Raw genomic sequence first — 13,322 nt, forward strand, 5'->3', positions numbered from 1 at the left:
ACACACACACACACACACACACACACACACAGTCTGGGTCACACTGCACATCTCTTTCAATACATAGACTCTCTCTCTCTCCATTCATCTATTCCTCCTGTTTTTCATATAACCTAACCTCCCGGTCTTTCACTTCTGATATCATCTGAAGCTGCCAACAGTGCTGTCTTTAAATCCTTTAAACTGCCGTATCTCTAGTCCCAAGCTGACGCCCCTCCTCTGTTACCTGACATTGTGTTTCTGGGTTGAGTTGTGGATAATTAAGTATTGTTTATTGCTACGCAGGTGTCCACAGTGAGTTGGCATAAGCGGGGCAGACGAGACCAGAGACACCCACGACGACTCGTTGCCAAGGTGATTTGTATTCCAAGGGAACCTGGTGGTCACTTTCATCAATAAATCCAGACCATAATATCCCGCTAGGATGGCCTTATATTCGCAGAGCAAATGGACTAATCACGCGGTGGACATAAATCTGCAGCGCGGCTTTGGGAGCACGACAGGGAGGGAAAACAGTTTCTCTACTAGGTAGATAGATAGGATGGCTTACCGCTCCCCTAAGTAGTCTCCGATGACCGTCTTGTTCAGGCCCTCGCCCTTATAGAGGAACTGAGAGATGTCTTCTGGGGTGTGCTGCAGAAGGTCGTTCTCCAGGAGAAACTGGATCCCCTGGAGACAAAATGGACGACAGACAGTGGGCCGTTTATCTCAATCAAGGGTGAATGATTCTAGCAGAGCAGTATATCACAGGGTTCCATTACTGGACACAACACCACCACAAAAGCTATCCCAAGGCGGAAGAAAATACTTAGACGTGGCCCTCCCTGAACCCCGAGGGTCTGGTTATACACATACACATGAAAATACCTTTTTAGGATCCATGTTGAATTTCTTCCTCCCCATGGCGATTTGTTTGTTCCGCTGTGTTGTTTTGCTGTGAGACATGAAATGGAAGGAAAGCCATGAAAAACCCACAATACAACCAAGCAACCTCTCCTACAAACCTATGACTATTTCTTTACATGTAAAAAGCCACAGGTGCCTTTTTAACCTTGGTCTGTTCGGAGACCTGTGACCCATAGAGCCAGATTTAAGACATGTCTTTTCTCACCGGATATACCAATAGGGATCAACTAGTGATGGGAAACGAAGCAGGCTGATGGTGATAAATTAGATTATAAGGTAGTTCTGTCACATTTTGGGTGTGGAAATTAGATATGGTTCATCGACTAAGGTTGATTGAAAGCACTGCACAGAATTCTTCACTATTCAAGTTAGAACAGTGAAAAACAAATGCAAGCACCAGTGAATGAGACCATGGGCTGTTCACTCACCTTTCTCCTACACATGTTAGTTGCTCAATCTCAGTCATGACTTCAGCTATCTCAAACTTCAAGCGCTGAGAGGGGAAGAAAAATAAATATAATTGGATTCTTGGAATAGGCTGTATTCTGAGAAAACTCTTCAAGAGTAGCAGTACTGTACAAAAACATATGTTGAATGAACAGAGACACTGACAGAGATCCAAAATAGTAATTCTGAGAAAATGATAGAGGCTACAGATGTAGAATATTAATTTGACAAGGAAAATAATCCTGCAGCAACAGGACTATTGTGTGGATTATAATTAATGGACATTTTTGTAGGGGTTGATACATTTTTTTGTCAGGGCAAATCAAGTCGGACATTTTAAAGTGGAAATTACAAACGTTATAAGTCTTTTTTAGACTTTGAATACACTACAAGTTTGCATTTCCGGCGGTGTAGAAAATGTATTGCAACATTATAATCAAATTAAAGGTCCTACATCTGTACACGAGCACGTCAGAAAAATACAATACACTCTTCCTCAAAGCTTTCCCAGCTACGAAGCCGAGGCAAAGCAACTTCAAGGCTACCCACTTCAATATCATCCAGCAGCTCTCTCTTCCTCCGCCGGATGTTTGACAGCTCACCCCTCTCTTCCAGTGAGAGATCCTGAGGTACTAGAAGAGAGAGATCACAGGGAGAGAAACATCCTTAGTCTACTGCCGATGCATCTTGTTACACTCCGTGTCACACACATCAAAGCAGATACATTTGTCTTAATTTGTGAAAAAAAAGGTTAATGGTCTTAACTATTCCACATGAAAGTGTTTTCTGACCCTTTTTAATGCTCGGGAATATTCTATTAATAAAACCAATCCAGATTAAGTTTCCGTTCATTAAATGCGAATTTGGTAAATTAACGCAACCGTCGCCCTCGACTCTTTAACCGCCCAAGGGTTTAGAGCTGAGGTGAAGCGGACACGAGTGCCCTCGCGCTCTCTCTCTCTCTCAATCCCTCTTTCATCCCTCTCTCTATCCCTCTCTCCATCTCTATCCCTCTCTTCCCCCATCTCTCTCCATCTTTATCCCTCTCTCCATCTTTATCCCCCCTCTCTCTCTTTCTCTCTATCAGTGAAACCACCAGAGAAGGGTCTCTGTGATCCGGCTTCATTAACCCAGCTAAGAGGCAGATAGATAGGCTATATACCCACTAAATCTCTCTTCATAGAGCAGGAACATGACAAGACTGATATCAATGCCAAGCCACTGCGTACAGATACTGTGGAAACATACAGTATTCACTTCACAGTTTCCCTTTATACAGAACCGAATAACATTACCAGTGAACTAAAGCCATGTCTTGCCAATTAAATAACATGGGAGCCTAGCCAAGAGCTGCCCAGTGCTAATTTAGCAGTTGGCAACTCGAGTTCTTACAAGAGGTGCTCAGGGCTCTAAACATTGATCGCAGCAATGATATTAATAAGACTAACAATTAAACAAATGCCCAAGGTAATGTATTTTTTAAATTATATTTAACTTTTATTTAACTAGTCAAGTCAAAATGATTGTTCCCTTTAACTATTTTATGTAATCCTTTGTTGCACTTTGTGTCCGGGGGTCAGGTAGTGAGACAGAGAGCCAGTTAAGCATTTCCTCCTGGTTCACTGTGCTGCTGTCCGTGTTGCTCTACGACAATAGAAGGGATGTGGAGCTACAATAATCACTGACTGGAGTTCAACATCCAAATAGAGACAATAATTAGCTGGCTATCCTCGGGGTTAACCTCGCTTTGGTTATACAATCTCAGTGGAACTGTGACCGAATGTGATGCAATTAGTTTCAAGTTCAAGTTGACACAGCTCTCAATTGAGAAATGACTAAAGTTATTATTTGAAGTGGCACAATGTTATCTATGATAGGAAATGTCTGCTCATTTCAATTTGGCCTATTTCAAAGCAGAAATGTACTGAATTGTCTTATTATTACCAAGAACACAATAAATCTTAAATCCTGTTCACCAGAAACCCATTGGAGTCTATTTCTATAATAATGTGCGTCATCCACTCAACGCATATTAGATTATTGCTTTTTACAGCAAATATATTTAGATGTATGTAATTTGCTTGTTGGATGGATGATATTCTGCATAGAGAGAACATAGCCTGGTTTTTCCCCTGCCTGAGACCAGAGGCTCTAATATGTCTCCTGGTTAATAGGACCGTCTGGGTAAATTCATCTGGCTGATTACTATCTGATTCATCATGGATGTTAATGAGAAGGTGCATGGGAGCTATCCTGGTTAAACCAGACTGAACACTGCTCAGACTGAGCACACCACATGAGTGCAGCATTCCGTCTGGTTTAAGCAGCCGAGATGTGAGGCTGAGCTCCCTTCAGAAGCCTCCCTACACCACATCCTACACCACATCTGCTCTGACCATTATATGGTAACACACCTTCATCTATCAGGTCAACAGGGAAACAAGCTGGGCAAAAGCAGGGAAGGTACATTTAAAACGGGTAATAAATGGACCCTTCTGGTCCAGTGCTGGTGGACATTAAACATGAAGATAGGGTAGGGGGTCTTACAAATTAGATTGCTAATACAATCCACCCTGGCAACCGCCCTCTGACTAATCCAGGAAATGAGTTTAGTATAGTCTCCAGTTGGCAGACAGAGAAAGAGTAATTTGTGAATCTAACAGGGTCCAGAGCTCTGACAGTCACAACAACTGAATGGTTCCTTTATCAACAAAACAAGTCTTTATCAGTCTTACTTTCAGCAGTCGTTATTGTCTCTTCACCAGTCTGTATTCCACCTGTTTACACCGTCTAGGTGCCACAGGTACATTATCGTTCAAATGTTTAGGGTCACTTAGAAATGTCCTTGTTTTTGAAGGAAAAGCACAGCGCAAACTGGCTCTAACCAGAATAGAAAGAGGAGTGGGAGGCCAGGGTGGACAACTGAGCAAGAGGACAAGTACATTAGAATGTCTAGTTTGAGAAACAGACGCCTCATAAGTCCTCAACTGGCAGCTTCATTAAATAGTACCTGCAAAACACCAGTCTCAATGTCAACAGTGAAGAGGCGACTCCGGGATGCTGGCCTTCTAGGCAGTGTTGCAAAGAAAAAGGCATATCTCAGACTGGTCAATAAAAAGAAAAGATTAAGATGGGCAAAAGAACGTAGAAACTGGATTGAGGAACTCTGCCTAGAAAGCCAGCATCCCGGAGTCGACTCTTCACTGTTGAAGTTGAGACTGGTGTTTTGCGGGTACCATTAATTGAAGCTGCCAGTTGAGGACATGTGAGGCATCTGTTTCTCAAACTAGACACTGTAATGTACTTGTCCTCTTGCACAGTTGTGCACCGGGGCCTCCCACTCCTCTTTCTATTCTGGTTAGAGCAAGTTTGTGCTGTTCTGTGAAGGGAATAGTACACAGCGTTGTATGAGATCTTCAGTTTCTTGGCAAGTTCCTGCATGGAATAGTCTTCATTTCTCAGAACAAGAATAGACTGACGAGTTTCAGAAGAAAGGTCTTTGTTTCTGGCCATTTTGAGCCTGTAATCGAACCAGCAAATGCTGATGCTCCAGATACTCAACTAGTCTAAAGGCCAGTTTTGTTGCTTCTTTAATCAAAAAACAGTTTTCAGCTGTGCTAACATAATTGCAAAAGGGTTTTCTAATGATAAATTAGCCTTTTAAAATGATAAACTTGGATTAGCTAACACAGCGTGCCATTGGAACACAGGAGTGATGGTTGCTGATAATGGACCTCTGTACACCTATGTAGATATTCCATACAATAGTCATTTACAACATTAACAATGTCTACACTGTATTTCTGATCAATTTGATGTTATATTAATGGACAAAACATGTGCTTTTCTTTAAAAAACAAGGACATTTCTAAGTGACCCCAAACTTTTGAACAGTAGTGTATGTCAACAAAGTTTTATCTGAATCTCAAATTGATTTGAGAGTTGCAGTTGTGTGCCACTGAAATAGCTACACATCTACTCTGTCAAATCTACTCCAGTCAGTGGAGTGACAGGTTGGGTTGAGCAGGTGCAAAAATGGTGCCAGGGGGCAGGGGTTAAATAAATTCCAACATGTGCACCACAGAGCAGAGCCTCTGTAAATCTATAAATAACCATAACCCTCTATACATTTACCCCCAAAACAAATCCCCTCAATCTCATTTTAGGAGTAAATCCCTACGATGAAGTCCTCATCCAAAAACGACCAACTGTTCACTACCCTCCCTCTGCAACTGGGTAGTTGATGATACAGTAACAGAGACAACTTCTGACTTGAGATCTGTGCACATTCCTCTGTAGAATCTCTGACAGGATGGGATACATTTGGGGGTAAGAAAGCCCACCTCATTATGTTTAGTCAGCTTACAGTACAAACTACCCTTGCACATGATACACATTCAAATAGACCCAAAACAGACTGTCCATTTCATCACATTTTATCCACTTGTTGGACTGGAAAGTGTGATAACCATCTATTACTAAAACCCCCACTCATCCCAGCTTGACCAGTCAAACAGAGTAGGACTTAAACAAAATCCCATACTCTGTTACTGTACATGGGCCAACTTACCATTTTAAAAGCTAAACTGGGTAATGGGCACAGCCTGGCGGGTTGTCTTTACTGTCCTCTAGCTAGCCTGGTCTGTGTGTTGGAGAATGGGAGAACCCTGTCACCCCACTGCCCCCAGCAGGGAGATGGGATGAGATAGACAGGCCAGGCAGGCTGTCTCTGAGAGCCTCCTCTGGCTATAACCTGTAATCTAAAGCCTGTTGTCACCAATCCCTTTAACTTTATACCACTTGGACTCCCCTCACTGGCCTCACATGCACGCACAAACACACATTTACAGGGACACACGTCATGCACACACGCAGATGCAGGAGCACATAGACAGACACACGCACATAGATACAAACACACATATACAGATGCATGCACATCAGTGGAGGCTGCTGAGGGGAGGAAGGCTCATAATAATGTCTGGAACAGAATGAATGGAATGGTATCAAACATATGGAAGCCATCGGTTTGATGTTGTTGATACCTTTCCACTTATTCAGCTCCAGCCATTACTACGTGCCCGTCCTCCCCAATTAAGGTGCCACCAACCTCATACCTTAGGAGGCCGGTGGGGGGGGGGGGGGGGGGGGGGGGGGGGGGCTATAGGAGAACGGGCTCATTGTAATGGATGGAATTGTATCAAACATCAAATTTATGGAATCCACAAGTTTGACTCCGTTCCATTTATTACATCAATAACAATGAGCAGTCCTCCTATGGCTCCTCCAATCCAGCCTCCTCTGATACATACATAAATACAGTGCATTCGGAAAGTATTCAGACCCCTCAACTTTTTCCACATTTTGTTAGGTCACAGCCTTATTCTAAAATTGATTAAATAGTTTTTTACCCTCATCAATAAAAACACAATACCCGATAATGACAAAGCAAAAACAGTTTTTCAAAGCAAAAACAGTTTTTTAGAAACGATAACAAATGCATAAAAATGTATAAACTGCAATATCACATTTACATAACTATTCAGACCTTTTACTCTGTACTTTGTTGAAGCACCTTTGGCAGCGATTACCGCCTTGAGTCTTCTTGGGTATGACACTACAAGCTTGGCACACCTGTATTTGGGGAGTTTCTCACATTCTTCTCTGCAGACCCTCTCAAGCTCTGTTAGGTTGGATGGGGAGCGTTGCTGCACAGGTATTTTCAAGTCTCTCCATAGATGTTCGATTTGGTTCAACTCCGGGCTCTGGCTGGGCCACTCAAGGACATTCAGAGACTTGTCCCAAAGCCACTCCTGCGTTGCCTTGACTGTGTGCTTAGGGTCGTTGTCCTGTTGGAAGGTGAACCTCCGTCCCAGTCTGAGGTCCTGAGCGCACTGGAGCAGGTTTTCATCAAGGATTTCTCTGTAATTTGCGCCATTTATCTTTCCCTCGAACCTGACTAGTCTCCCAGTCCCTGCCGCTGAAAAACATCCCCACAGCATGATGCTGCCACCACCACCATGCTTCACCTGAGGAATGGTGCCAGGTTTCCTCCAGACATTCAGGCCAAAGAGTTCAATCTTGGTTTCATCAGACCAGAGAACCTTGTTTCTCATGGTCTGAGAGTCTTTAGATGCCTTTTAGCAAACTCCAAGTGGGTTGTCATGCGCCTTTTACTGAGGAGTGTCTTCCATCTGATCACTCTACCATAAAGGCCTGATTGGTGAAGTGCTGCAGAGATGGTTGTCCTTCTGGAAGGTTCCCCCATCTCCACAGAGAGACTCTAGAGCTCTGTCAGAGTGACCATCGGGTTCTTGGTCACCTCCCTGACCAAGGCCCTTCTCCCCAGATTGCTCAGTTTGGCCAGGCGGCCAGTTCTAGAAAGAGTCTTGGTGGTTCCAAACTTCTTCCATTTAAGAATCATGGAGGCCACTGTGTTCTTGGGGACCTTGAATGCTGCATTAAAAAAATGGTACCCTTCCCCAGATCTGTGCCTCGACACAATCCTGTCTCAGAGCTCTACGGACAATTCCTTCGACCTCATGGTTTGGTTTTTGCTCTCTGACATGCACACTGTCAACTGTGGGACCTTATATAGACAGGTGTGTGCCTTTCCAAATCATGTCCAATCAATTAAAATGACCACAGGTGGACTCCAATCAAGTTGTAGAAACATTTCAAGGATGATAAATGGAAAATAGAAAGCTGACTCAAGTTTTCCAAAAAGCACCTGGAAGCACCTAGATGATCATCAAGACTCTTGGGAGAATGTTCCACAGACAGATGCGTCAAAATAATAACTTTTTGGATGACATTGGTCCCCTGATGTCTGGCGAAAACCAAACACTGCATTCCACAGTAAAAACCTCATACCAACGGTCAAGCATAGTGGTGGTATTGGGATGGTTTGGGGATGCTTCGCCAAAATTCCTCCACAGCGATGTGAGAGACTGATCAACAACTACAGGAAGCATTTGATTGCAGTCATTGCAGCTAAAGGTGGCATGACCAGTTATTTAGTGTAGGGGGAAATTACTTTTTCACACAGGGGAATTGGGTGTTGCATAAATGTGTTAATTAAATAAAAAATACAAGTATTATTTTCTTTTTAAACTCAGTTTCTAATATTAGGTTTTGGATGAAGATCTGATAATACTCCGTATCAAACATATGCAAAAAGAGAACATTTGAAAGCGAGCAAATACTTTTTCACAGCACTGTACATGCATACATACAAACTGTAGCACACACACAGGCACACGCTCGTGCTGCCAGCTGGCTTTAAACCCGCTAATACCCACCCCCACAGCTCTTAATCCCAATCGGACCATGGGGCTGACGGCCACAGTGGAAGTGGGATGTATACAGTGCACACCCACAGATGTTGTTTCCAATGGCCAGCCAGCCAGCCAGCCACTCTTTCTCTATCTTCTGTAACTGACTTTGGCAGTGACAACACGGACAGACACAGTAACAAACATTTGTAGTCTTGTTTAGCTGTACGGAGATGCGACCTGGCAGTTTGTCAAGACGCAAAAATTTGGGGAATGATTAGTACAGGGCAAGTCAAAGGGCAGTGGGTTATGATGAGTGTGTACTGTATTCTCTATGTTAGTCAGTGTAGCTAATGGAAGTGTATTATTTTCATGAACGTATGATCTGGCTGCTGTTTGGCCTTTTCAATAGTTGAGTATGTTGCACCTCACTGCTTTGTGGATCCATCTATGTGCATCTATGAATGTGTGTATACGACAATGCAGGAGCGATCACTATACCATTATTTTGCAGTAATAGCTCAAATCTTTGGGCAGGAGAGCAAAGATTGTGGGGGGTAATAGCTTGGGGTTTAGCTACTAGAGCAGCATCTAGTACCCGGGTGTAGAGAGATCTAAGATCTAGTACTGGGGAGCTAAACTAAACTGCCATCCAATGATTGCATTGTGTAATCTGCTGTTTTAGGGAGAGGGAGCGGACCCCTGCTAGGGGGTGATCCATCCATCCGGGTGGTCCCTCCCTCCACCCTGGTCTGTCCAGACATCATGTCCCCTCATGCCCAACATCTGCTCAGGATCACCACTAGAATGTAAATATTTGATTTGATGTGCTGGGGCCTTATATCAGCTAGGGCCGGATACTTCACGCCCATATGCCTGCTGCCAGTACATTCATATTTATGTAGATTTTATACACCTTGGAATGAGATTGATGCTGTTTCTGGCACCCACTTCTAATCAGAGAGCTGGATGGGGGTCGAGTGACTGTGAAGACTGAAGACAAACCACTGCCTGGAGATTGTTGCCTGGAAGTCCAGGATGTTGATGCTTGTCTACTCTGACCGGGCGGAGCAAAGCTGTCTTTGGCTGACCTGCTGGAGGCTTGAAAGACTAGATACACAGGCCACTTCAAAATAACAGTCATGGAACACCTAAGACATTTACTGACTTCTGTGTTATATATTGTGTTAGGGTGGACGTTTATACAATCTATAAGCACACCTTTGATGTCTACATGTACATCTTGTGTAGTTACTAGCTATAAGCACACCTCCTTTTAGAATCCCTGAAAACACAAGCACAGCACACTTCTTCCTTTTAGAATCCCTGAAAGCGCAAGCACAGCACACTTCTTCCTTTTAGAATCCCTGAAAACACAAGCACAGCACACTTCTTCCTTTTAGAATCCCTGAAAACACAAGCACAGCACACTTCTTCCTTTTAGAATCCCTGAAAACACAAGCACAGCACACTTCTTCCTTTTAGAATCCCTGAAAACACAAGCACAGCACACTTCTTCCTTTTAGAATCCCTGAAAACACAAGCACAGCACACTTCTTCCTTTTAGAATCCTTGAAAACACAAGCACAACACACTTCTTCCTTTTAGAATCCCTGAAAATACAAGCACAGCACACTTCTTCCTTTTAGAATCCCTGAAAACACAAGCACAGCACACTTCTTCCTTTTAGAATCCCTGAAAACACAAGTACAGCACACTTCTTCCTTTTAGAATCCCTGAAAACACAAGCACAGCACACTTCTTCCTTTTAGAATGCCTGTGAACTCTAAATAGGTGTTCTGGTTCTACATACTTGTGTTCGCAGGGCCACAGGGCTGAGTGCTCCAGAGAGTAGAGCTGGGATGATAAACCGAAAATTATTGATACCGACCGAACTAACCATTTATTGAGGACATTTTACTGATATCGATAAGTAGCCTTTACTAGAGGAATGTGACATTTGAAATGAAATAAGTCTTAATATAGGCTATTGCTAACGGGATAATTGATAGCCACAACATTCAATGTAGTAGCAGTAGTTTAAAGGGTAATGTAAAAAAGTAACTGGTGCACACTAATGTTGTAAACTTAGCATTCAATTGATCGTTATCATGATAATTTATCATGATATGGATTTTTGTCCATATTGCCCAGCTCTACCAGAGAGCAGCAGTTACCTAGCCTGGCCAAGAAACACACACAACCCACGTAGCCTCCAGCCTCTATCCAGCCTCTAACTACCCCCTTAAAATTGGATATACTTTCATTTAGTTCCCCTACTAGTGAAATAAGATCATTATTACTCAAGGAAAGTACCGTCTCTCTCTCTCTCTCTTTTGCTATTTCTCAGTCTCTCGCTTTCCTTCTCCATCTCTTCTCCTCTCTCCCCCTCCATCTGAACTCCACCCCTGTCTGTCTCTCTTCTCATTCTTCCTAATTTGATAACTCATTAACAATCGAGGCAATAGATTGCATCCAAACAAAATGATCTGTGGGACATGCCAACTCTTACAGACAGTCGTACGTGCTAGTCCACTACCCTCTCTTCTATGGCACTGAAAACACATTGGGAAGCCTCCTCAGTATTCCCCATAATCAATTCCATATGTGGTGTTTCTCTACAGATGAGGCAGCAGTACTGGAATCCTTTAAGAGTCCCTCTCAATCCCTCCTTAAACCTAGTCTGTGCAGTGCCAATGATGCCTCACCCCTTAAACAGTGTGTGTGTGTGTGTGTGTGTGTGTGCGTGTGCGTGTGCATGTGCGTGTGCGTGTGTGTGTGTGTGTGTGTGTGTGTGTGTGTGTGCGTGTGCGTGTGTGTGTGTGTGTGTGTGTGTCTACTGTATAGCCTAATCATTCAATGTCGTCCCACAATACACTAAACTCAATCTTAACAGTCAAAATGAACAGAATTATTTTTTTCTAAATCTCCTTTTAAGCTGTTTCAATAAGGCAACATGGTAGGAGGCCTCATAAAGGCTACCTTAAGGATGGACAAACATATTATATTCTCATTCTGGTAATCTCAAAAGAATCAAGTTAAAGCCTATTTTGGCCTTTAAATATAACATGTATCATATAGCACACAGAGTAGAAATATGTCATGAAGATACAGTCGGGAAGGAAGACAGTAAGACACAGGATGGTAAAAGAAAACATAAGAAAGAAAACAGGACTTACTCTGACAAACCAGAAGGGCAGAGAGAGAAACAGCTGTGTAGGGGGGCTAGTTAGTTGACTGGCTGTATCTGATGTAGCCATATAGCCTATGGCTGTAGCTAGCAGATGCCTTGTGCAAGCCAGAAGGCCCTCCAGGCAGTGTTCGAGCTACAGACCAGCCAAAAGGCACCCACAGCATGGCAATAATGACTTCCTAATGTCCCCTCACACCCCTCACCCTACCGCCACAACAAAGACTGCTGGCCAACGAAATAGACCTATAGTGTAGATTCGGGGCAGGAAACCACTCATGTAAAACTTCAACTCATATAAAACTTCAACACCCCAAAGACTCAAGCAGTTTGTATTGATGTTCTTCTCAAAGAACATGTATGTTTCCATGCCCAGTGAGATTGATAAAAGGCATAATTACAGTCTCCAAGATACAGAATGAAAGCCAAAGGACTTGACAGGAAAATGGAGATGAATTCAACATAAAATAATAAAGTATTAATTTGAAAAAATAATTGTTGTCAAGGTGCCCATTTCTGATAAGAAAAGACTATTGACAGAATTAACTGCCCCTCAACACCCCTCAACACAGTCCCAAAGAACAAATACACACACACAATCATGCACACACACACACAAATCATACACACAAATCATGCACAAACACAGACACTTTCTGCCCAGAGAGAATGGAAGGAAAGGGGTTTCCTTGGTGTTTCCCACGGTCAGATAGAAGAAAGCATGTTGAAAGAGAGACGGTGTCACTAAGGTTATCAGGATCCGGACACAAGAAATACTGACAAGACACACAGCACTTAGTAAAAAACCCATTGCAACAGAGCACTTAGTAATAACCCCATTCCAACAGAGCACTTAGTAATAACCCCATTCCAACAGAGCACTTAGTAATAACCCCATTCCAACCGAGCACTTAGTAAAAAAAAACATTCCAACAGAGCACTTAGTAATAACCCCATTCCAACAGAGCACTTAGTAAAAAAAACATTCCAACAGAGCACTTAGTAAAAAAAACATTCCAACAGAGCACTTAGTAAAAAAAACATTCCAACAGAGCACTTAGTAAAAAAAACATTCCAACAGAGCACTTAGTAAAAAAAACATTCCAACAGAGCACTTAGTAAAAAAAAACATTCCAACAGAGCACTTAGTAAAAAAAACATTCCAACAGAGCACTTAGTAGAAACCCCATTCCAACAGAGCACTTAGTAATAAACCCATTCCAACAGAGCACTTAGTAAAAAAAACATTCCAACAGAGCACTTAGTAATAACCCCATTCCAACAGAGCACTTAGTAAAAAAACATTCCAACAGAGCACTTAGTAATAACCCCATTCCAACAGAGCACTTAGTAAAAAAAACATTCCAACAGAGCACTTAGTAATAACCCCATTCCAACAGAGCACTTAGTAATAACCCCATTCCAACAGAGCACTTAGTAAAAAAAACATTCCAACAGAGCACTTAGTAATAACCCCATTCCAACAGAGCACTTAGTAAAAAACC

At 42.7% G+C, this 13,322-nt stretch overlaps 1 protein-coding gene across 1 annotated transcript in view; it reads right to left on the reverse strand.

The window, feature by feature from the left end:
• LOC139376751 (cytohesin-3-like) overlaps positions 1 to 13,322 on the reverse strand; it is a 45,040-nt gene that overhangs the window by 18,491 nt on the left and 13,227 nt on the right. The window contains exons 2-5 of the mRNA XM_071119648.1: positions 1,903 to 1,985; positions 1,335 to 1,399; positions 868 to 934; positions 551 to 669 (exon numbers count right to left, since the gene is read on the reverse strand). Coding sequence (XP_070975749.1) covers positions 551 to 669; positions 868 to 934; positions 1,335 to 1,399; positions 1,903 to 1,985 — 334 coding nt within the window. The remainder of the gene's footprint in view (positions 1 to 550; positions 670 to 867; positions 935 to 1,334; positions 1,400 to 1,902; positions 1,986 to 13,322) is intronic.

Source organism: Oncorhynchus clarkii, chromosome 20, assembly GCF_045791955.1.
Source record: "Oncorhynchus clarkii lewisi isolate Uvic-CL-2024 chromosome 20, UVic_Ocla_1.0, whole genome shotgun sequence".
Lineage (NCBI taxonomy): Eukaryota > Metazoa > Chordata > Actinopteri > Salmoniformes > Salmonidae > Oncorhynchus > Oncorhynchus clarkii.